The sequence below is a fragment of the Chelmon rostratus genome, chromosome 8, assembly GCF_017976325.1.
Source record: "Chelmon rostratus isolate fCheRos1 chromosome 8, fCheRos1.pri, whole genome shotgun sequence".
Classification (NCBI taxonomy): domain Eukaryota; kingdom Metazoa; phylum Chordata; class Actinopteri; order Chaetodontiformes; family Chaetodontidae; genus Chelmon; species Chelmon rostratus.
Genome location: NC_055665.1, coordinates 2,710,814 through 2,736,531, shown reverse-complemented (window position 1 = coordinate 2,736,531; position 25,718 = coordinate 2,710,814). Strand labels below are relative to the sequence as shown.

The 25,718-nt window shown below is 43.3% G+C and overlaps 1 protein-coding gene across 2 annotated transcripts in view; it reads right to left on the bottom strand.

Annotated features, from left to right (window-relative positions):
- Positions 1 to 670: 670 nt before the first annotated feature.
- Positions 671 to 25,718, bottom strand: part of atg5 (ATG5 autophagy related 5 homolog (S. cerevisiae)) — a 38,293-nt gene continuing 13,245 nt past the window's right edge. For both annotated transcript variants that reach the window (XM_041942472.1, XM_041942473.1), the window contains exons 7-8: positions 19,583 to 19,700; positions 671 to 2,366 (exon numbers count right to left, since the gene is read on the bottom strand). In XM_041942472.1, coding sequence (XP_041798406.1) covers positions 2,230 to 2,366; positions 19,583 to 19,700 — 255 coding nt within the window. In that variant the 3' untranslated portion in view covers positions 671 to 2,229. The remainder of the gene's footprint in view (positions 2,367 to 19,582; positions 19,701 to 25,718) is intronic.

The window sequence follows — 25,718 nt, the reverse complement described above, 5'->3', positions numbered from 1 at the left end:
GAATTACCGCCACCTACTGCTCATCTCCATGGACCAAGTGATACAGATAGATAGATAGATAGATAGATTTGTTTTGTTGATAAGGCATCAATCATCACTGTAGTCTTTGGCAAACATTAAAGAAGCAGGAGGAAATAGTGCATTCTTCGGGGGCTATTTTCAGCGGCGGATTAATCCACACTGGGCGCTGTAGTGCGTATTTTTGGACCCTTTAAAGTAATGTTACGCAAAATTCTTCTTCTTCTGCCTCTGAGAGACTTGTTTTGCTGAATACATCAGCACACGTACTGTTCTGGTATTGGTACTGAAACTCAGGTAACACTTTGTTACCGGTACTGAAAAACTTTACATGACACCCAGGTCTAATAACTAAGGAAGGTGATATTTTCAATTTCATTTTCGTCTTCACCTTGCTGGAAAGTGAAGGTATCTGCTGACGGCATTAAAGATGGTATCGTAAAAAAGAAAAGGTTCATTATTAAATGTGTTAGAAGGTTTCACTGTAGCACGACAACACAACAACCTGAGTTTCTATTCTGAACGTGGTCTCTGGCTGTGGTGGGGTCTCTGGCTGTGGGGTCTCTGGCTGTGGGGTCTCTGGCTGTGGTGGGGTCTCTGGCTGTGGTGAAAAAGTCAAAATGACAAGAACTTGATTCTGTGACGTTAAATATTTGAATCAACTCACTTTTATTTGAGTCATTCTGGATTAACAGTGTCAGCTGAATGTTTTAATTCATTTTATTTCAGTATGAACAGATGTAAAAAAAAAGATGCTGATACACAATGCTTTAAAAAACAAACAGTGGTCGATCGATGTTTCAACATCCAGAGCAAAGTCGTCCAACCTGGGCAACCGTCAGCTGAAGTTAGCACTCAAAGTCATTCACGCTCTGCTACTTTTCTTTCCGTCCGCAAGCTAAAATTAGCTTGAAAGCTTATGTAGGACATTTCAGACAACTGTGGCCCCCAGCAGACTGCAGACTTAATCGCGCCTGCTGTCTCATTATTGAAGCTAAGTTCTTAAAATGAAACAAAACCAGATGCTCAATTAAGTTTGGCAGCGGACGAAGAGGCTCGAGCCAAAACTGACAAAAACAGACAGCAAAGCAGCTAAACTGTGTTGTACTGACGGAGAGAAGTCAACACCTGCTATTGAAAACACGTGTGGAGTTTTTCCTCCATGACCCCTGAACCAAACGCTTCAGTCTCGTGAACAGCTGAAGACCCCCACCCGTCTTCTGCAAAGATCACAAAACAACAGAACAAGTTTAAAAAAACGTGCAGACTCATTTTTAGTTTTGTTTTTGACGGTTGTAGAATCCCATCACCCACAGAGAAGCATGTCACCATCAAAGATACAGAATCAAACCGTATGAACCTGGAAATTAAGATAAAAAAAAATAGTTTCATTTCATTCCAGATGTACCAGATGTTGACACTTGGACAATAACACAACATGAGAGAGAAACGTCTGTCGCTGCTCATCCTCTTCCAGCACACTTTGTTAATGCAAGCAACCAAACCAACAGAAAATCCTCAGTAAACAGTCCAGAACAAACGACCAGAAGCTCCTGGAGATGACGATACAATGTCTGCAGGCTGTGATGTAAACTCAGAGTAACTTTGCATGTCCAGACGTTTCTGGAGGACAACGAGGATGACGATGAAAATGCATGAAAGTGGTAACTAAGGCAACTTCAGCAGCTTCCCAAAGCCCGAACAACCCCGTCTCCCCATCCGCGGGACAGTCTTTGTCTTGGCCTAGACGAGAAAGATTAAAGACGACGATGTAAGGCGGGATGGGAGAACGAGGAATCCTTTTGCCTCCTTTCCTCCTGAGGAGAAGAGCAGGAGCAGGAGGAGGGGGAGGAGATGCAAGACAGCAGAGTAGAAAAAGAAGCTTTGCTCGTTCAGCCACCTCTTCACCGAATGTTTTTTCATCCTTGTGTCCTATGAACAAGTTTCTGAGAGGAGAAGAGGAGTAGTAGTAGTGGGAGGAGGAGTAGAAATATAAACAGACAATGAGACGGAAAAGGAGGTTTGTTAAACGCCTCCTCCTCATCCTTTGTTCGTCTTTATCCAGTCTGTTCTCCTTCTTGTTAAAAGGTCTGTTAGTTCTGAGTTTCCACCACTACACGCTCCCGTTTTCAGAGTGACGCAGCCGGCGGGCGGGTCGGCTGGTTGGTCGGCCGGTTGTCACGGTGACAGCGAGGAGCGGTGGGCGTGGCCTCAGTCAGTGGGAGTTGGGATGACGCAGATGTGCAGGAAGTTGTCAGGGTGGCTGAGGTGTTCGCTGAGCCACTGCAGAGGCGTCTCCAGCAGCGGCTCGATGCCGTGGATCACCACCTGGTAGCGCTTCTGCTCACCTGGATGGAGAGAGGGACAATTCATTCAGCATCTTTTAATCCATTTCTTAAAACTGGAAGGCCGACTCCTAATTTAAACAGCTCACCTGTGCTGTAGCAGGTTTTTATGTGTTCATTCTGTGCATTCTTTTAGATTTTTATGTAATATTATTGTTTTGGTATTCGTAGTAGTAAGTTTTATTTTGAAGCACTTTGAGGAGAACTGCATAAAAGTTCTTTTTAATTTATTTGGAAGAATTAGAAAAAGAAAATGGGAGAGATTAAGGGATTGAGGACAGAAGAATACAAAAAGACAGAAAAAGTAAGGACTGGAGGGAAATATTAATATGAAGAGGAGGACACAGGAGGAGGAAACGTTGAGAAGCTAGCCTGCTCCACGTCCTGCAGGAAGAACCTCCAGCGCATCGTGAGAGCAGCCGAGAAGATTGTTGGTGCTTCTCTCCCCTCCCTCCACGACCTCTACACCTCCCGCCTCACTCGCAAAGCCCTCTGCATTGCGAGAGACCCTACCCACCCGTCACACAGCCTCTTCAGCCTGCTGCCATCAGGGAGGAGACTGAAGAGTCTGCGGGCCAAGACCAGCAGACTGCGGGACAGCTTCGTCCACCAGGCTGTCAGGATGCTGAACTCTCTCCCTGCCCTCCCCCTCCTCCACACAAACACTCAACCTGGACTATAACTCCCTGCTGCCCGCCCCCCCCCCCCCCCCCCCCCCCCACAACACACACACACACACACACACACACACACACACACACACACACACACACACACACACACACACTCCCTGGCTGGACTCTGAAATGCACCCCCGAGAGTAAGAGGAGGAAACAAGAGCGAAAAGAAGAGGAGAGAGATGGAGACTTGTAAAAGAACGAATGGTACATATGAGAGGAGTCAGTTCAAAAACAGCACAGGGGAGGAAAGAAGAAGAGGAAGAGGAGGCAAGGAGAGAACATATAAAGACAAACGAGGGAAGATGAAGGAGAAAGTGAGAAAAGGAGACACTGTCAGAGACAAGAAGGAGAAAGAGAAAATAAAAAGAGAAAGATGGTGGAGAGAGAAGAGGAAAAGTGATGGTTGCATGAGGTGAGAGAGACCACATCAGACACGACAGCAATACCGCCGCTGTGGTGGCGAGAGAGGAGAGAAAGTGCGAGTGTGAAGGCTTCAGTTATGAAGCCAAGCAGAGTGACAGTTAATTGTTTTTGTGTTCGCCGTTGACAGGACTCGAATTTTCAACTTTCACTCTGACAGTTTGTACTTTCAGGCTGTGTGTGAGTCGATGATGGCCTCCTGTGACTAACCCCGCCCACCGCTCAAAGCCGTTACGAGCAGCCACTCTCTCCACCTTCTCCACCTTCAGGCCTCGTGTGATTTTCAGATTTATGTTGATTTATTGACCTTCAGAAAGCATTTAGGACTTCTGTTGATTTAACATAAAGGCTTTGTTACAAACAGGCGTGAAGTCAGAAAGACACGAGGCAGGAGGAGTCAAATAAAGGACTCTGCATCGTTGGATTATGGGAAATGTAGGATCCAGTCTTACTGAGGACTTAGAGTCAGGTGCTGCTTTGATTTTCATTCTTTTTTTTCCTGGGTCCCCCAAACTTTGAGCACTTTGTGGTCTTGTGGTCCTAAAATGCTGGAATCTCATTAATTCTAGCAGCAGGGGACATTTGTTGCTTCTCCCTCACTTGTTTCTCGCCATCCCTCCTCTATCACCGGCTAATAAATGAATAAAATGCCCCAAAAATAAAATAATAATAAATAACCGATTGGATTAGATCAATTAATTTAATCCAATTAAAAATGTATTAGAAAATAAAAGTGCCCTGTTTGTCAGAATAAAATGCCATTTGAACAGAATGTCTCTGTAATTAGCACCAAGGCTTTGCATGAAGATCATTTCACACATTTTAAGACTTTTTCAGGACTTGGAGACACCCTGATATTATATTTATGTATATTTTTAAATCTGTTATTTCTATATTTTTTCTTATTTATTGTTTCAGCTGTGGAACAGATGCTGAACAGATGTTATTTAGAGCTCCCTCAGTGCTCTTGAGAATTAAATACAGAAACATTTCATGCTCAAATTAACATTAAAAACTGGGAGGATGGATTTAAGTTCTCACACCCTGCATGCACACAGGTTATTAACATTTTCCATTATTCAGATTTAGATGTTAATTCCTACTTACAGTTTCCTGATTGTAGTTCAGATTATGCTAAATACTTAAAATCTCCACCTTCATGCTCTTTTTTTTTTCAAATAAAAAAATGTCCAGGTGAGGTCAGGTGGTTGAACTTCACCCTGTTCTGTTTAAACAAAGTGAAGTGATTTTATCTATTCACATTTTACTTCACTAGAAGTCAGTCAAACTTAATGAATCAGTCTTGATTCATGTTTCAAGACAAATATTTTTGCACTTTTGCAGAGAACAGGCCGGAAGCTGACGAATGTTTTGCTCAGCTGTAAAACAGAAACTACGTTTAACATGTTTATTAATGTGGAAACAGTTAGCTGTCTTCAGGCTGGCTGGTGCTGGAGATACAGATTATAGTTTGTGCTTTTACTTTAAAATGTATTTAGTAATTCTGCATTTATTTTGAAGTAATTATTGTAGATATTAAATCAAAATAAAATCTTTTTTCGAAATATATTTTAGTATTTAGAAGAAACATTTTAGCTTCTTGCTAATTGCGAACAACTGTCCTATATGATGTTGTATATGTGCGTGAGAAAGAGGCCTCTTCCTGTCTATCACCCCCCCCAACACACACACACACACACACACAGACACACACACACACTGTCCTCGTTAACCCACTGATACATACGTTTTTAGCTCCACGTAATATCAGGAGGACGGTTAAGACAGAGCGCTAACTGACGGTCTGAGAAGCGACTCCACCCTACACCTGTTTACTGGCTGGGAAACGGCAACATGCAAGAAACTAATGCCAGGAAACAATGTGCTCAGTAATAGCTTTCATCTGAAAAATTACAGATGTGCACATCAGATGGGCTGCCTCTGCTGGCGGCGGCTAGAACTTAAAAATGTGAAGTAAATATTGCTAATTTTTCCAGTCGTGCCAATCATTTGACTATAATTATCTAATATTTATATAACTATTTATTTCACACAACATTTTGTCAGGTAAAGGCCACAGCAGAGTGACAGCTTTCATCTCATGGCTGCTTCATTCAGACAAACCAGAATGTCTCACATTTCGGCATTTTGATATTTTAATGTGCTGAGCTGTAGATCAGAGATGAAGCTAACAGGTGAAGCACGGCGTGGTCTTTGCAGGAGGATTAAAAAGGAAACTGTCTTATTTACCAGCTAATCTGAATCAGGTTTGGTGAGTGCAGAAGTTGTAGCGGTGTAAGCATGAGGTGGAGAGTTCACCGATTTCTGTTGGTGAATCTAAAAAAAATATAAGAGGAAGGTACAGGCCATGCAGGAGAAGAGAGGAGAAATCTAGGTCATAATTAGAATAATTAGAATAATTATAATAACAACAACAACATTATTTTAATTTATTCAATGCTTGGCAGGACTAAATTAACCTTTCTTGGCTGTTAGTGTATTTAAAAAAACAAAAATCTCTCATGAATTTAACCTGCTGAATTTGTTTTAGCTAAGAAGTGTTTAAAGAGTTTATCTGAGGAGTGACGGTGGAGCACTTGTTTGCACTGCTGGCTTATTCCACGAAAACCACTGAGCCACAAGCTTAAAAAAAAAAAAAAGAGAAGAAAGAGCCAAAATTCAAGATATCACCGTACTGATGTGATTTCCTCCTGACTGAAGGAAGTCCAGTTACTTTCATGTGTTTTGCGGCCTTACGACAGCATCTCAGATAAATCTGTGTGGAGTTAGAGGCTGTTAAGTGCAGATTCTGAAGAAAGGGTGGTGTGACGGCTCAGAGCTGAACTGCATTGCTGGGAGCTGAGAAGCAGCTGAAGGAGCAGGAAAGAAGAGTCACAGTGGTACATGTAGTGCGACAGAAGGAAATGATGAATGCAACGACAGTTCTGGGAAAAAACGATGCACCAATCAACAGTGTCTTATTTATTCGATTCTGGGATATCGGGGATGTTACGTGAGGGTGTACTGTTATATAGATCTGTTGGAAAAGTAAAACATGTTCATTTTCAGTTGGATTATATTTGTACTACAAAGATCTGGAGCACTTCATTTTGAGATTTATTAGAGTGAGAGTGAGAAAAGGTCCTGTATCCTGCTGCAGTCAGTGTTTTATTAGGAACATACAGTTGAATTCTCCATTTAAGAAATGTTTGTGTATGTTGTCAATTCATAACTAAACAGAACCGGCCAAGATCAGAGCCAGCAGGTCAGACTCTAATAAAAAAACTACATAAAGTCATTAGCTGAAGTGTAGGGAAGTGAGTCACTGATAATAATCAGTAGTAATTAATGTCACTGTTTCTATATTTTAAACAAAGTTTGTGAATTTTTGGACAATTAATTTAAATGTGAAGAAACCGAATCAGTAAACAAAATAATAATAATAATAATAATAATGCGAAATTCAGTGTGACCAGTACAAATCTTTTCATTTATCATTTCATATACAAATAATACATTTTATTTTTTAAAAAATAACTATAATAAATTATAGAAAATCGGCATCTGTATAATCAGCAACACGTCATCATCCATGAATAGAAATAGATTCAGACCTTGTTTTCTCTAAACTGTGTCCTCTGTTTATCAAAAAAACACTGCAGAATTGTAGCTCATTAAAAATATTAATATATTATTAGTATTAACCTGGAAAAGTTGGTAAAAGCTGAAAAGGATTTGCCTTAATCAGAATCATTTCTAATCGTTTTTGCTGTTTTGTTTTATTCATTTTATAAATGTTATTTTATTACTTAGTAAAACAGTGTTATTACAGCATTTTTTAAACAGGCTTTGGCTTATTTATGGTCAGAAGATGACTGTGGAACTGCTTTAAAAAGTAAAAACAGATGATGAAATCCACACTGAAGTTACGACAGGCAAATCGAGCGAACCCTTAAGAAAATTCATTTCAGCTCAGAAGCACCGAAAGTAAAAGGTGTTATTCTGCGTATTTGATAGCAATAGTGAGAACACACTTTCTCTGGTTCACACACACACAAACCCATTTCTGGGTGGTGTTTCTTACCCATCTTTAACCTTTAGCCCTGGTTATGGCTGCTTACAGGCGAGATGAAGGCGGAGTACGTGCATTCTTACAGTCTCGCTATGAGAAATGGGAAATTCACAAAGGGCCACGCCCCTGACACACACACACCCACACACACTCGCAATCCACTCAAATACAGACTACTGTAGGTCATTGCATTGGCCACCTGCACCTGAACACACACATACAGTCTCACTCTCATACCCACACACACTCAGAACGTGGAGATGCTTGAGCGGAGTGCAGGGAGAAAGAAACGCTGTGGCAGATGAGGTCAGTCTGGCTTGTGACTCGGCATGCTTTACCGTATTTTGGTCGCCGTCAGTGCGAATTCCTGCAATGAACACGCTGTTAATGGCTGTTAAAAGGCGCAAGTTTGACACTGAAAAGCTTTTTTCACAAGCACATGGCACACAGATGGTACTTTGGTGTTATCTAAGAAGGAAATAGACTCTCGCCATTTCCAGTAATGTTAAAGAATCTAACTTCCATCAAACCATGTCCAAAGACCCTGAACTCTGGGAGGTGCTACAGAGTCCAGAATTAGTCTTTCACTTCAAGATGCATTCTGCATTTTAAACTGATCTGCAAGATTTCCAGCATTGTACATGTTTCCACCAATCGACATCGAGTTCAGTTTACTGGTTTGTCATGAAGGTTATTTCTGCCTGGGTGTGGAGACTTAACCTAAAGCCAAGCATGGCGTTTTAAAGACGTGGGTATTTACCAGCAAGGGAGGGTCTTATGAAGTCTTATAAAACACACACAATATAGGACCCAGTATTCTTGGAGCTTGACCCACCCTGAGTAACGGAAATGAAATACTAAATGAGTGGACTCCCCCTTTCATTAATGACCACAGTGAACTGCCAATAAATCCAATGATCAGTTTCAGCACTTATGAGACAGAGAATCCTGCTGCCTATTTTAAAATGTCTGACATAAAATGGGCTTTATCGTTTGGCTAATTATATTTGTTATTATAAAAATATAAAATATAATAATAATCAAGCATTTCGTGGTGGTTTTAATGAGCGCACCATCGTTAGCATATTTTTCAGTCTGTAATGTAATGTCCATCCATCCATCCATTGTCTTCCGGGTCGCGGGGGCAGCAGTCTAAGCAGGGATGCCCAGACCTCCCTCTCCCCAGACACGTCCTCCAGCTCTTCCGGGAGGACCCCCAGGCGTTCCCAGGCCAGCCGAGTGACATAGTCCCTCCAGCGTGTCCTGGGTCTTCCCCAGGGCCTCTTCCCGGTGTGACATGCCCGGAACACCCTCCCAGGAAGGCGTCCAGGAGGCATCCGGTAAAGATGCCCGAGCCACCTCAGCTGGCTCCTCTCGACGTGGAGGAGCAGCGGCTCTACTCTGAGCTCCTCCCGAGTGACAGAGCTCCTCACCCTATCTCTAAGGGAGCGCCCCGCCACCCTGCGGAGGAAACTCATTTCAGCCGCTTGTATCCGAGATCTTGTTCTTTCGGTCATGACCCAAAGTTCATGACTGTAGGTGAGGGTAGGAACGTAGATTGACTGGTAAATAGAGAGCTTTGCCTTTCGGCTCAGCTCCTTCTTCACCACGACGGACCGGTACAACGACCGCATTACTGCAGCTGCCGCACCGATCCGCCTGTCAATCTCACGTTCCATCCTTCCCTCACTCGTGAACAAGACCCCAAGATACTTAAACTCCTCCACTTGAGGCAGGATCTCTCAAGATCACAAGCCACCCTTTTCCGGTCGAGAACCATGGCCTCGGACTTGGAGGTGCTGATTCTCATCCCAGCCGCTTCGCACTCGGCTGCAAACCGCCCCAACACATGCTGGAGGTCCTGGTTCGAAGAGGCCAACAGGACAACATCATCCGCAAAAAGCAGAGATGAAATCCTGTGGTCCCCAAACCAGACTCCCTCCGGCCCTCGGCTGCGCCTAGAAATTCTGTCCATAAAAATAATGAACAGAACCGGTGACAGAGGGCAGCCCTGCCGGAGTCCAACATGCACTGGGAACAGGTCTGACTTACTGCCGGCAATGCGAACCAAGCTCCTGCTCCGGTCATACAGAGACCGGACGGCCCGTAGTAGAGGGCCCCGGACTCCATACTCCCGAAGCACCCCCCACAGAATGCCACGAGGGACACGGTCGAATGCCTTCTCCAAATCCACAAAACACATGTGGACTGGTTGGGCAAACTCCCATGAACCCTCGAGCACCCTGCGGAGGGTATAGAGCTGGTCCAGTGTTCCACGACCAGGACGAAAACCGCATTGTTCCTCCTGAATCCGAGGTTCGACTATCGGCCGAATTCTCCTCTCCAGTACCCTGGAATAGACTTTACCAGGGAGGCTGAGGAGTGTGATCACCCTATAGTTGGAGCACACCCTCCGGTCCCCCTTCTTAAATAGGGGGACCACCACCCCGGTCTGCCAGTCCAGGGGCACTGTCCCCAACTGCCACGCGATGTTGCAGAGGCGTGTCAACCAAGACAGCCCCACAACATCCAGAGACTTGAGGTACTCAGGGCGGATCTCATCCACCCCCGGTGCCTTGCCACCGAGGAGCTTCCCAACTACCTCGGTGACCTCAGCCTGAGTAATGGATGAGCCACCCTCTGGGTCCCCAGCCCCTGCTCCCTCTACGGAAGGCGTGGCAATGGGATTGAGGAGATCCTCAAAGTATTCTTTCCACCGCCCGACAATATCCCCAGTCGAAGTCAGCAGCTCCCCACCTCCACTGTAAACGGTGTTGGCAGGGTACTGCTTCCCCCTTCTGAGGCGCCGGACGGTTTGCCAGAATATCCTTGAGGCCGACCGATAATCCTCCTCCATGGCCTCCCCGAACTTTTCCCATACCCGAGTTTTTGCTTCCACAACTGCCCGGGCTGCAGCACGCTTGGCCTGCCGGTACCTGTCAGCTACCTCAGGAGTCCCACGAACCAACCAGGCTCGATAGGACTCCTTCTTCAGCTTGACGGCATCCCTTACTTCCGGTGTCCACCACCGGGTTCGGGGATTGCCGCCACGACAGGCGCCAGAAACCTTACGGCCACAGCTCCGAACAGCTGCGTCAACAATGGAGGTGGAGAACATGGTCCATTCGGACTCAATGTCTCCAACCTCCCTAATGTAATGTAATTTATTTATTTCAACAGGGACAGCGCACAATAAGACATTAATCCTGTACAACAACAGAATATGCATTGTGCCAGGTTATAGCAACTTGCTAATTTCCACCTGTAGTCCCTGGGCAGGCTGATGGAATAATACATAAAAGAAAATTTACTAATAAATTCGTAGAGCAAGGCAGAGGCACAATATATAGGAGAAATAAATAGAGACATAAAAGCAGATTCGACAGAACAAAACAGATTGCCCCCCAACACACACACACGCACGCACACACACAATTTAAAAGTGTGTGCACTCTGTCAGTGTTTATTGAACCTTGCGCTGCTGCAGCTCTTACATTCTGTGTTCTCTAACATCTTGTTGATTTTTGGTAGATCTGCTTTGATGGACGGAGGTAACGACCAATTAGAGAGCTAGAATAGGAGGACATATAAACCTGTGAAACTCACGCGGTAATTACTGATTGGATGATATCCAGACTGTGCCCCCTGGAGGCCACAGTGTCCCTGCTTTGTGTCCACCTGTAGATCTTGGTGGCACACGTATCTGACGATTCACTGCTGTCAGCGGTCTAATAAAAGCATATTACAACATCAGGACAGCAGCCTCTTATTTTACCCCCGGAGATTACAGTGCAGGTTGAGGGTTTGATTTCCTCTGAGCCATCAGCAGGTTTCTCATGTGACAGATAGCCAGGAATGTTGTACAGAAACAGACATTTAAAGTCGTGTTTTCCCAGTTTGACTAGTGCTCATTTCTGGGATCCATTAAAGCGTCACAGTGTTGACCATTAACAGCAGGGCCGACTGCACTTGAGGCCAACAAACACAGAGTGTTAACACGCACACAACAAAACAATGTCGATATGTGGGAGAGATCAGCTTCGGGCAAATGTCTCTGTTATAATGTTTACAAGGATCAAATGACTGATGTGTGTTAAATGATCGGTCTATTGTTTAAAGCCATAAATCCTTAATTTGTTTCTATCCTGTTATTTCCAGATCAGCCTGAGCTATCTCGTATTGGAAACAGTTTTTTCGTGCATTTATGTAAATAAAGGCTCAGTTGTGAGCACTTGTGTTTTGACATTTGTCAATGACTTCATTTTTTCAGCAGGCTCAGGGCCTTCGACAAAAACCTTAATCATGATATAAAATTAAAGGAAAAAAAGAGGAACCACAGATGTTCAGGATGATTTTATGAATCTACACCACACTGTTTAATACTGTGATACTGTGACCTTTGACCTCCACGTGAAAAACTCTGATTATGAACTATCACCAGAAAAAAACGATTGTTTCAACAATATTTCCAGCACTGAGTTTAGATCAAATTATTGATGTATACGTGTCCTTGAGCTCATGTATTAATCTTCTTCATCCAATCATGTGTTCACAAAGTGTTGACCCTCGCTCCATCCTCGCTGTGAACCACTGAGCCTTTCAATCATGATGCTATCACCTGTTACCAATCAACCTGTTTACCTGTGGAATGATCCAAACAGGTGCTTTTGGAGCGTTCCACATCTTTCCCAGTCTTTTATTGCTCCTGTCACAAACGTGTTGCTGCATCAGATTCAGAATCAGCAGATATTTACAAAAATCAATGACGCTGATGAGCTCAGACATTAAATATATTGACTTTGTGCTGTTTTCAGTTGAGTTCATGTCAAAAAGGATTAATAAATGATCACATGATCTGTTTTATTTGTGTCCAAACTTTCATTCAGTTGATGGAAAAGTTATTTTCTTGTGTGTTTTCTTGACTTTTGCTTGACAGTTAGGTGGAAACAGAATTAATGACAGCATGAGTTCTTTTAATGAAACTGCTGGCGTGTATTTGCTTTTTGTGCCACTCAACAGAAATAACAGATCGTTTTATCAATTAGTTGATCAACTGAGTGATGACAACAACTTTAACGAATGATTTTGTCTTCTTTACAAAGCAAAAATGCTTAATATTTGCTGGTCAGCCTCTCAAAACTGAGGATTTGTTTCTTTCCTTTGTTTTTTATGATTGTAGTTGAATATCTTTGGGTTTTGGGCTGTTGGATGGACAAAACAATCAATCTGAACTCATCACCTTGGCCTCTGGCAGATGGCGTGCATGTCACTTTTTTTTTTTTTTTACATTTTGTTGACTAATTGATTTATAAAAATAAATTATCAGCACATTAATCATGAATCTCTCGTAATGCTGCATGCAGGTCGGACCCCACCCCTCCAGCCCGTCGTTCAGTCAGTAACCACTCGTCATTTCTGTCCACCAGTCAGTCAGAAATTGATCGAGTCAGTCAGTCAGTCACTGATTGAGTCAGTCAGTCTGACCAGAAGCCAGTCGTGCAGTCAGACTGTGTCTTTGACAGCGAGGAGAGTGCAGCGTTGCGGTCTTTCTAAATAGTGGTTGGCCTCGCTTGGCTGACAAAACATGTCGTCTTGGCCGGCGGTCTTGCACTACTCAACCACAGGGTGTGTGCGAGTGTGTGTGTGTGTGTGTGTGTGTGTGTGTCAGTGGAAAAATTAGCCCATTTTTGTTCAAACTGTGGCTGCTACTTTGCAATGCAGGCAAGTGATTGATAATTTGACTGTGGTTGAGAAAAAGTACATTTCCACTTGACTCTGTATTAAACCGGCTCCCTGTCTGGGCTCGTCAGCTGGAGCCGTTGTGATTTGTTCTCACTGAAACTTTTCCAATGGGCAACTTTCACTTACACAACATTTAACAATGTCATAAAATGCAATGCACTTCCAAAAAGATTGAGACGCTGTGTCAAACATAAATAACACAGAATGTGATCTTTGATCATTCTTTCTGACATCAAGTCCAAAGACAATGAGGCTGGAGCGAGGTTCACCAGTTTGTCAACACATGATTACATAAAGGATATCACTACACGGGCTCAGGGACGCTTCATTGGCAGGATAGGCTACATTACGCATGGCTGAAAAAAGAGAATAGAAGAAGTAGAGGTCGCAAAGTGGGAACAATACCAGTGGTCTGCCGACCACCAATAAATGATGAAGAAAGAGAGAGTAGAAGACAAAGACGAAGATGCCACAGCCGTCTGCGAGAGACAAATTTAGAGGCGTCTCCAGGAACTTTTTGACAGTGGAAACAGCTCACCAGTCATATCAAACAAATGCTTGCTGCAAAGGAAACTTATTTGGAAAAGGTTTTTCCGTCTCCAATCAAGCGTATCAACACTTCTCTGAAAAAAGCAAAGGCAGTTCAACAGAGCGTAAAAACTTCTGCCTCTGACTTTTGCCATTTCCATCAACCTCTTCTACCGTGATACTTGCATGCATTTCAATCTGCAGCTCACATGCATGCAGCAACATTTTGCACGTCTCCATCGCTCTAATGTTAAAACTCCCTGGAAGCCGCATCGAGTTTTGGGAAGAGGAGCAGCTGTGCAAATCCTGCAGAAAGCTGTCCACAGCTCTCCACAGTGTACCTCCTCTTTCCACAGATATTAAACAAAATACTACTGAACACTATAAAAAACAAACAAACACAGGAAATACTTTTCCGTGAGAGTTGAGACTCTGTCTCTCTGCAGAGATACAGTCCAGCTGTACAGAAAAACCCACGATCAGTGCTGATGGTCAGTGCACAAGAGTCAGCCTCATCAGCTCAAACTTGATGTGTGACAGGAAGCTAAAGGCAGCGCTGCACCATTATTCTCTAATCCTGCAGTGTATTTTAAGAACCAGTGGGCAGACAACTTGTGAAATTTCTCAGAATGTGTGTGATGCCGAACAACTGAAAACACAGTTCGGCTTTTACACTTTGTCTGAAACTTATTACACATAATACTGACAGTTATTACATTTGATGAACTTGATACTACTGTTCACTTTGATTTACTTAATATTGTGTTTCTGTTCTGTCACTTCTGAAGAGCAGGTTCTCACACTGTGGTCTTCACAAGCAGCCAGACAAGAGCTTTAAATCAAAATAGTCTAAAATCGGCAATTTCTTGATCAAAGAATAACTACTTGTTAGTTTCTGACAGTTGGTGCTGCAGGTACATTTCAGTCAGCACCAAAAGGTTTGACATCTTGTGCCACCTCGTTACTTTTTGTGGAGTTTTTTCATTAGCTGGTCTGACAGAGTGTTGTGTTATGAACGCAGTATAAAGTCCTCTGAGACAAACTTGTTAGTAGTAGTTAGTAATCAGTAGTAAAACTGATTTGACCTTTTAAATGCTTGTTATCTGAGGCTACAATTAGACCCATGACTAGACATTTACTAATATTTACAGTACTGTAAAATACAACTATCACCATCACTGATCCTGCCAATACTATAAAAAAAAAAATCAGTATCACTGATCCAAACACATCAGGATATCAACATGTTTTCCAAACTTTCCACTGATTTCAAAATGTGGAAGAAAGCCAAACTATTTCCCCAAACATATCCCTGAATTCTAAGAAAAGCGTTCACCGGCTTTGCAGCCTTTTCCAGTAAAGTTGGATATAATTAGAAAGATCTCTCCTGACCACATTTCAATCAACCTTCGAGCGAGACATCTAGCTTCTAGGCTTTCTAGTCATTCTGAATTCCCCTGTCTGGTGCACATCTCACACGCCTGCGCATATGACCCGTTACCCACTATCTGCTGTATCAAAACAGCCGCTGAACCACACACCTCCAGCCTCTGAGGTGAGCCGACCCGTCTGATCAGCACAAACTGCACTGGCTCCTGATGCAGCCTGCATGGAGGAGCCTGCCAACAGTGAGTGGGCTGCGCCACAGATGTGAATGAACCGGGGGGGCCGTGGGAGGAGGAGCGAAGGGGTTGGGGTTGGATGCGTAGAGTATCGTGTGGATTTGTCACTCAAAGAAGAGAGAGGGGTAGGGGTGGGGCTGCGGGGGAGGGGGTTAAGATGGGGTGGGGGGTTTCCTCTGATTATTCACAGGCAGTGATCAATGCGGGGGTTTTTCATAATTGGGTTCGCCTCCGATAAAACCTGAAAAGAAAAAAAAAAAAAAAGTTCCTTACGAGAATTGTCTGTCAACACATGTGTGGTACGTGGGCAGCATCACCACTCAGGCTGTGATTTTCACAGCAGACCGAAGTCAAATTCCTGCCAGACGCCTTGCTCAACAACACACCTGCTCCAGAAAACAGAACGCACAGACAGCTCGACCCACGTCACGGCTGACCGCCGGTTACAGTGACACGTTGTTTTAGGTTTCTTTGCCGCAGCGTGGGGGGAACAACAGCCTCACGGCAACACAGACTTCTTGGCCATTGCTTGAGAATGACTTGGGATTCCCCTTCCTTTGTCCTCTTAATTCAAGCCACCGCCATTTGTTTGCTGCGACTGGTTTCTGGGTCCCGCGGGGGTCAGTGCCGATCCTCTCTCAGACATAACACAGCGAAGGATCGTATGTTATTTGATGTTTGAAAGATCACAGAGTAAAGTGGAGCACCCCAGATTTTCTTTTTGTTCTATGTCGGGGTCCCGGCAGAAAAAAAAAAAAAAAAAAAGTCCTCTGAACTCTCAAACAATACTACCAGCAAACCCCCCCCCCAAACACCACCGCCCCGCCCAGCCGCTGAACACACGTCCCGGCCTCTCTAATCCAAACACGCCGCCATAATCTCCAGCTATCACTCGACTCATCTACCAGCCGAGGAAGAGGTGGAAACCAAACAAACGACGGGAGACAAAAGGGCCACTTTCACCTTGATCAGCCGGGCAGGCTGGCAGACTCCTCTGGGAGGGAGGAGAGCAGAGAAAAGCAGAGATTTAACGTCAAAGACATGAAAGACGTCCACGGCAGACGGGGAAGATGTTGAAGACTACACCTGAGAGAGCGATAAAGGATCAAAGAGGAAGCAGAGTCTCAGATCAGGGAAGCTACAGAGAAAGAAAGGAGCAGGAAAAGAGGAAGAGAGTGTTCGGTAGAGAGAGAGAGAGAAATCTGACTGTCTCACTAATTTCAAGCAAACCTTCGAATTTGGCAAAAACTACAATGTAAATGAGATTAATCTAAAACAACTGGGTTGGAGTGGATTAGTGTCAGAAAAACTGTCCACGAGAAAGAAAAACAAATCCTTAAATAACATCCTTGTACTTTGCAGCTGTTATTGTTCAGAGATGTCTGATGCCTGTAATTCATGCTGCCTGATGCCAAAAACAAAGAGATGTACTTGGCAGGCTGCAAATGTTCCAGCTCAAGGCTGTACAACCATGACAGAGACTTCTACAACGGATGGATTCAGAGATTTCTTGGTGGAAGAAAGACTTTTTTTTTCTTTACACTGAAAGCCTTGCCTATGAATATCACTACAACAGCATTAACTCAATGCATTCGGCCTTGTTAAACTATAAATACAGATACAACAAATGGAGCGCTGCTTCCTTTCTGTGGCTAATGATCTCTGGCAGGCACTTACACTCACTAGCAGAGAGCACATAACCCAGAGAAGAGCCAACATTCGTTTGGGCTGTTTGGCAAATCACCTGCAATAACTTTATTTAGTCCCAGCTGGCGTGATCCGCCACCCGTGAGTTTAATTTGAAGCGAGAGCAACGGTTGGCAGGCTAAGAACGAGAATCCTGCTCTGTGGATGCTCAGTGGATCCGAGCATTTTATCCACCTGGAACCACAACTGGAACCAGGACTAATTAATTCACATTAATCATCAATAATCAAGTAATCATTGAAGATTTATAAACTAAAAACAATGCATCTTTCTCTGCGGCTGTGTTCAATAAAACAGATGGATTACAAACTGTAATTCATCCCAGTCAGCTTTGGTTTGTGTTGACTAGCAGGTACAAATACATTAATGTAAGTTTGTAGTATATTTATAAATGTCCTATTGTAGGATTTAATAGTATGAGTATGAATATTATGAGAGTCTGGGATTTGTTTTGTTTAATTTTTAATTCCCTTTTTGTCTGGTTCGTCTCTCATTGTGTTGTGTTTTACATTGTATTACATTGTATTTTTATCTTTTTGTGTGTGTGAAGCACTTTGTAACTGCGTGTCATACGAAGTACATCTAGATAAAGCTTTAATTACTTACTATTTTAGACATCTGGGTTACTAATAACTACTGTTTCAACAGCATTTAAATTTCTATGTTTCAACATGCAAGGAGGGCCTGTTTATGGTGAATTACAGTCATTTAAACGCTGCTGAAGAAGAGATGTCCAAAAACTCCAATATTCAGCCAAATTGAGTACCCTGGTTATGAAGTGAATGTAAATGCATTGAATGCTGACTGCGACCAACATGCTGCTTCCTCTTTGTGAAGTTTACTCGACATTTCAAGTCACAGTTTGGTGAGCACCATCTGTCGTTACAACGACACAGTGATGTGCATTTTGGCGTACAGTTCAAACTCCATAATTTCAGTGTGTTGTACGGAAATGGGGACACAGCTAACACTTCCTGGGTTATCCTGCTCTGACTGATAGATGCAACATATCACAAAATAAAGACCTCTAACAACACATTTAAGATATTTGTAAGCTCAGTTAAGAACTTTAGAGATTTTTTGCAGAGGAGCTGGCAGATTACAGGAAAGTGAGTGAATGAGAGTGAATGTGAGACAGAAAGGTAGACAGACAGACAGAGGAGGAGGAGGAGGGAGGGGGGTGTTAATGGGTCTGTCTCCTGCGTGCAGGTGAGTCTCCTGCGGGTCCTCTGTCCTAACACACTATTGTCTCCTTATCTACTTCCTCTCTCCTCCTCTGCAGACACTGTGTGTTTAGACTGCCGCTCGCCCTCTCTCTCTCTCCTCTCATCTCTTCTTTCATTATCGCCACACCTCCGTCACAGCTGCAGCTCAACTGTTTGCCACGACTGCACAGGGCTTATGTGCCAAACCTGCTGTCCATATGAATATTAAAAGATTTGGCCCAGTGTTTACAGGTAGACTGACATGGATAATACATAGTGTATCCTGCATGTGTGCATGGTAATTTGCCGATATTTTGCAGTTTGCTGATATTGACAGTGCTACTTTAGGATTTTACGCCTGTCTGTTGTCTCATCTCATGAGATATGGGCAATTTTGCACCCAATCCTGTATGTTAGAATTACTTTTTATAATTAATAAATGTCTTTTCAAATGCTGCTCTTGATGTTTGTCCTGAGATATCATATTTATGCACCACAGCCTATTTAAGTCAATCTGTGTACGGAATGAAATGTTTACCTTGCATTAATCAGACACTGAAGGATTTATCACTTGTATTTTAGAGCATGAATAATGTCAGCTGATCTGTGCGGCTCTGATCTGTTCATTCTGGGTCACATATTGTACTTTCTTTTGTTTGTATTCATGGGGAAACTAAACATTCTCCATCTACCTGTTTAGACTCAGCTGTCTTCACCTCTTCCTGTTGGAGCACTGACTTTACACCACATCTGCAGTTTGCTCTCATTCTCTTTCCTCTTCATGTCTCCTCACTTTCTATCTGCCGTTCATCTCCTCTCCTCCTCCCACAGCTCTGCTCACTTGTTCTGGCAACGGCCGCTGTTTTCCCTCATCAAGCCCCCGCAGGGGGTGTTTTATCTGAGAGAGTGGATCTCTGACATGCCTCACGTGGATGTGTAAATAAAATAGAGAGCAGAGGTGCTTGCTTTCTCCTCTCGCTTCTGGAAGATGACAGGCGTATATTTGATAAAAAAAACAAAACTGAAACATGGCAGCTACTGTACTTCTTACTGTGAGGTGCTGGTCATATTTGACAAGACTCAGACTTGTGGGAGTCCTGTTATTAGTCCTGTTACTCTTATTCTTGTGTGATCACAGTTGGAGACGAACACAAATGACTGAAGATTATACCGTTCACTTTGACCCTCGTTGCCATGCGGTGTGTGTGTGTCTGTGTGTGTGTGTGCCTGTGTGCAGACGTACCGTCGTTTGGTAAAGCAGCTGGGTACATCTCCTTTAGCAGGTCGCCAAGTGTGTGCACGTTGCCTTCAGGTGAAACGGGGCGAAACAGCTTCTGAATGAACGGCCGGTCGCTCATTGTCTGCAATGAATTAGAGCACAGCAAATTAACAAGTACAGCAACACGAATATATAATCACATTCCAACCAGTATGGAGTAAAGCAAGGTTAAGACCTAAAGTAAAGAACACACTGAAGGAAACGGTTGCAGCGTGACGGCTTTTTGTACTCGAAAAAATGTGTCAGTATCCACCAAAAGGACTAATTAATAAGTTTGTATTTACAGTATGTCCGGTACACTGCACACAGCAGCTCATGCTAACAGCTGCAAAGAGAAAAGATCAACATTTTTTAACATATCTGGAGTTCACATGAGGAGTTTACTTTTCTCTGGAAGTACTGATTGTTGTTGTTGGTACAGATAAAGTTTTCATTTGTAGTTTTCAATTCTCACATTGTCTTCCAAAATGATCTATATTAGCTGTTTCTGACCTGGTGTCCCTCACGTCAGGACAACAAATGCATGCAAGCTTCACTTTGTCTCTTTCCAGACTCCCAACCACGCTGTGCCATACCAGACCACGCTGTGCCATACCAGACCACGCTGTGCCATACCAGACCACGCTGTGCTGCAGAGTGATCGCCAATTTAATGTCTGTCGATTAATTTATGCGTTAGATTATCTAAATATCTTCCAAAACAACAGACCTGGAAGCTGTAGGGGTGAGAGGCCCATTCAGTTGACATCTTTTTACCCATCTCTGTTCAGGATGCCTGTATTTGCACTTCCACACTGCGGCACTTCTCTTAAAATGTTGTATTTTACTTCATTTTATGCATTCTTTAGGCTTTGCATTGTCTTTATTCTACTTAGATCTTTCATTGATGTTATCTTTGCTATTATTATTAAGCGGGTTTTATTCTCCATCTTATTTGACATACATTTTTTATCCATGTTTTCATATTTATTGTCTTTTTTTATGTGAGGCACTTAGTGCATGAGATTTCTCTGTTGTAAAGCACTTTATTATTATTATTATTTTCTTTTGATGAAGACAGGTAAGCTAGTTGGTAATATTATAGACTGTTTTATTATTTTGGTTTGGCTGCATCTGCTGTGGCATGGTCATCCTTTAAAGTGGGGAACGAGGGGAGTCATTTTATGCCCTGGGCCGGCCACAACAATACTCAAAGGCATGGCTGAGTTAATGCAGTAAAACTAAAACTACAAGAGAAAGTTCAGGGCAGGAAGAGCTGTCAGGCAGTGACTTCTAATGTTATTTGACTGACTTACTTCAGGAGATCTCAGCTGTGTGCCATAGTGATTTAGAAAAAACACTGCTGATAGGATATGGGATGGACGGGAAGCTTCCATTTGATTTTATGGTGCAGCCATGAAAAAGCCATTCAGCATCTAAACCTTTTACTCATCAGACAACTGACATCAACTCAAGGAATTGCGGGAAAAGGCAGACAAAATATCCTGTAAATGGTTTCACAGTTTTAGGTGATGTAACATAAGGGGGAATTCTAAGGTTAAGATCACAGTTCACAAGGTTAAGACAGTGGGAAGAATCCACACCAGTCTGCACGCAAATGTTGTGAATGGACGGTTTGCGTGAGCCGAGGTGGGAACGTGGTGCTTTGATGAGACCCGCCACACAGAATTTGATATTTAGCAATCTGCAACATTTCAACAGATGTTACATGTGATGCTGACATGTTTTACTGATCAGAATCAATCTGGAAGTCATTAGCGGCTGCTTGGCCAAAAAGTCAGCGTCTACGCAGAGTGAAAACACCTCTGGCACTCCTGGAAACTCAGACGGAGAGAATGGTTGAGAAAAACATAACACTAAGTGTGACAATCTCTACTGTTCCCAAGAAGAGAAATCTTCTTCTCTCTTTCGCCGCTACACAGACAGTTTGGAGGTCATGGAAATGGTAATGATCGAGTGTTTAGCTCCAGGACACAAACTGCACGCTTTTATGCCCAACGGTTGTTATAATCAGTTACCACCCCGTTGCTCCACAAGAAACCATAAAAACTTGATTAGAAACTAAAGAATGGAAAGTGTCATTGCCAAGACATTGCTCGGAAAAAGGGCACACCGGTAAGTTCAACCACCTCTTCAGTCTTCCGATCATCCCTCCCAAAACAATCCTACCATCTTTCCTCTGATTTATTTTTTTCCCCAAACTGTCTGAGAGCCGTCTGCAGTCAGAGACATACCGTCACACTGATGTCACCCTGACCTGGGACCTCCTGACTACTAACCTCTTATCATGATAGCGATCTACAGAAGGAGCTACAGCGTATCCTTCTGCTGACCGCAACTCAGATCACTCTGGGTAAGGGCGACCGCTCAATGCCTCAAATGTAAACTGACTAAGTCATGATGGGACAGCTAAACAAAGTGACGTATGCACCAAACATCCTCATGACTGTTCAGCTCTGATCTGCAAAACTGCAGCCACAACATTCCATGAGCGAGAGGTGCGGGAAACATGGTGGGAAATTACCGCCAGACACCAGACAAATATCTAGTAAACTATGTCCAGAGCTGGTAGTGGACTTTGACTCAAGGACAGATGGTGTCGTATGTTGTAAAGATTGTTATGTCCTTTGAGACCACTTGTGGTTTTTGGCTATATAAATAAAACTGACTGGACAGGACATATTTAATTGCTAATCAACACTATTCTGCTTTTTTCTTATTTAAAGGTCCATCTGGATTTAAAAAAAGATCTTTTTACCAGACTGTTGAAAATTTTTTGTAATTGAAATATAACAAGGTTTAAAAGATGCCTTTAATGATGATGATACAAAACCGATGAATATAAGTTCAGCCTTTGAATCTATTCAGATTGGATCTCACATTATAATGTCACTATGAATAATAAACTTCAGGTTGGTGGACCACCTGAAATTTAAGTTCAGGCTGTTAAATGAGTGAGAATGAAAGCAGAATCTCGAGATTTTGATGCTCTGTAGACACGGCTAACCAAAGTTCATACGACATATTTAACATCTGTCACACATTCAACAAGTCTGCCTTGAAACCACACTTCCAAAACCTTTAAAACACAGCTTAAATCATGGGTCGCATCATCGGCCGATGGAGGTAATTACTGGAGGGTGTCTTCCCGTGTCAGAAGTTCAAATGTTTTCCGATGGACTGGGTTAGGGGAGCATTACTCTTCAGCAAACTGACACAAAAACATCAGTGCAGGTCTAAGCAGGACAGGGTGTTATGAGGAACTGTATGTCACAGAGGCTCACCGAGGAGCTGACAAGCAAGACCTCCCTCAAAATCACAACACTTCGTCTGGCCCTGCTCTTCCTGGCTGATCCCACTTCCTGCTGGGAGTCTGAGGCCAAATACTGAACACATTAACGTTAAAACCAAAATCTGCAAGTGTCTCCATTCAACCTCTGTGCAGCCAAGCAGCCAAACTGCCCACAACCTTTGGAAAATAAATTACTTCCCGTCAGTCTATGCCATCCATCAGCACACAGTTGAACACCTGCTACAGGTAAATACAATGAAGTCTAAAGCTTAATCTGAGCATTGTCTCCAGAATATTAGGATTAGGGCTTCCATTCGTACTGGAGTAATCACTACACAATGTGTATGGTACAGGTCAGATCTACCAAACTGGTTATAGCTATTCATATGTTTTATGTTGTACTGTAGCCTCCTTTATATCCAGTTCCTGAACGTGATGCTGGTATATCAGCACGTATGTTCTTTGTAAATGTCAAGAGTCTCGCTATCACTTCAGAGTCAAGTTAAAAATTCAGAGGTTCTGGTTACCGAGTGACCCGTGTCCTGAGGGCAGGAGACAAGGCGCCAGGCGCTGGACGCCATTCAGGGGCTGCTGTCAGGCAGTGACTTATAATGTTATTTGGCTAATCAAGGATCTTTACTTCAGGAGATCTCAGATGTGGGCCATAGTGACTCAGGAGCAAGCACATTTTTAACACTACACCTACTAATTTCACTGATTGGTTGTGTTTAATTAGTGGAATCGGAATGGAATGGTCAAATCAGTATCACAGTAAGATTTGGTGGCAAAAAAATGTCCAAATCTGAATATTTAAGACCTCTAACAGTCAGTTACTCTTTAAATTAATTCATCAAATTGAAAAGGCCAAACATTTGAGGATTTGCTGCATTTTCCTCTCTTATATGACTGGAAACTAGGGCTGTATCCTACTGAGAATTATGTCAGTCGAATCAGACTTGGCTACAAAAAATTCTACGTGTTTTTTTCCAACTGCAATATCTGACAATCAGAAAATCCACTGGCATGAGTCTCAGTGATGATTTTGACCATATTAACAACAAAACATGAAACAAAACAAAGTCATGGTACAGTATTTTTGAGCATTTGAAAATCAATAAAGAGACAAGTGCATAAGATGCAAGATTTACATTGCTGAGTTATATCAGGCTACTATATGGATTTGTTGGAGTACTGAGGCAGGCAGCAGACACATATTTTTGTTTCAATCAAGCTCTTATGGCGTTGTCACTTCCCTGAATCAGGATTTTCTGAGTGGAAGATTTGGCACTTCAAACCGAAGGGGGTCGTCTTCAGTCGGCTATATTGATCAATATTTTTCGATTCGTGACTCAAACATCACTGATGTATTTTCTTCGATACATCTTGACTACAAATATGAAACATGTATAGGTTCCTGTTTCACCGCCCTGCTCAGTTAGTGTCAGCTCAGCACCAAACTAAACTCCCGTCGGCCTGCACGAGTCTCATCAGGTTTTACACGCACGACTCATCTTCATCGTCTGTGATGTGAAAACATTAGACTTACACATAGAGAAGGTAAAAGTGTGCATCCTCCAAGTCACGCTGGACGGCAGCAGACGAGGTTGTACAACCGTCTGGTTCAAAACTGGTGCAGCAGACTGCACTGACAGTCATCACAAGAACAGCCAACAGACTGATGTGCATCACATACTGGTCTACTGTTCACAACATGGCAAAAAACATCAAAAATCCACATATCAGGGCAATGAGCTGTGATCTTTGTTGTGCACTACCTGAGACCAAACTAGTCACATGTGTAAAAGAAAACTTGATCAATGAATTCTGTTATTCTATTATAAAAATCATTTAATTATATCAGTTAAATTCAGTAGCACCGAAAACCAAAAAAAGCCCACAGTACTGAATACTCGCCCAGGCCTCGTTGTGGTCTTATTAGTGGCCAAACTCGGGAAACAGTTAACGTCTTGCTCTACCTGAGCAGCACAGGATAATGGGAGGAGCCGTGGACGCAGAGAGAGGTAGAAACACGGTGCAGGCAGATACCCAACCTGAGGTGTCAAACGGAGAGTCGGACACACAATAGGGCCTAATCATGGAGCTGTGAAAAGGAAACCAGTGAGGACGGGGATCGAGTAACCGAGCGGTAACTACACACCACAGAGCCAGGCCCGAAACGGCAAGAGGAAGGTGACGGTGGAGGCGCGAAGCCCGTGCTCAGGTTACACAGAAAGACTGAGTCACTGACAGGAAGCACGGCGTTTCGTGCGAGATCATCGGCGAGAGCCAGAGCAGAGAGAGTGCGCTAAGTGACAGCTACTTCGTTGCATTTTTAAATAGCCAACCATGAATAATTGAGCTGATCGCCATACAAAGAAGGGACTATTGATCCCCAGGGAGAGAAGCGTGATATTGCTTGGATGAAGACACTTTCTTTTCAGCTGGTCTGACACCTTAGCTGGCACAGCAGCACATGGCGGCACAAAGAGAGCGAGGCGTCATCGGGATTCGGGTGAAAAGAGATGGCTCCCTCTCGCTGAGTGAAAAGAGCAGCGGAACTCAAGACGTCGCCTAATTGATGGAGGGGATTCAATCTGCCTAATTGATGGTAAAACAATGGATGGGGGGGGTGCAGCACCAATATGTCAATCAATATGAGTTTCCGTGAATTGAGAGGGGTGAGAGAAAGCGTTTCCACTGAACTCTGAGCCCATCCATTCATAAATTAAAATTCTAGCCTCACCTGTAGCAGTCTTCATTTTCTCAGAGCTTGAAATGCACACCTGTACAGGAGAAACTCCACCAAGGG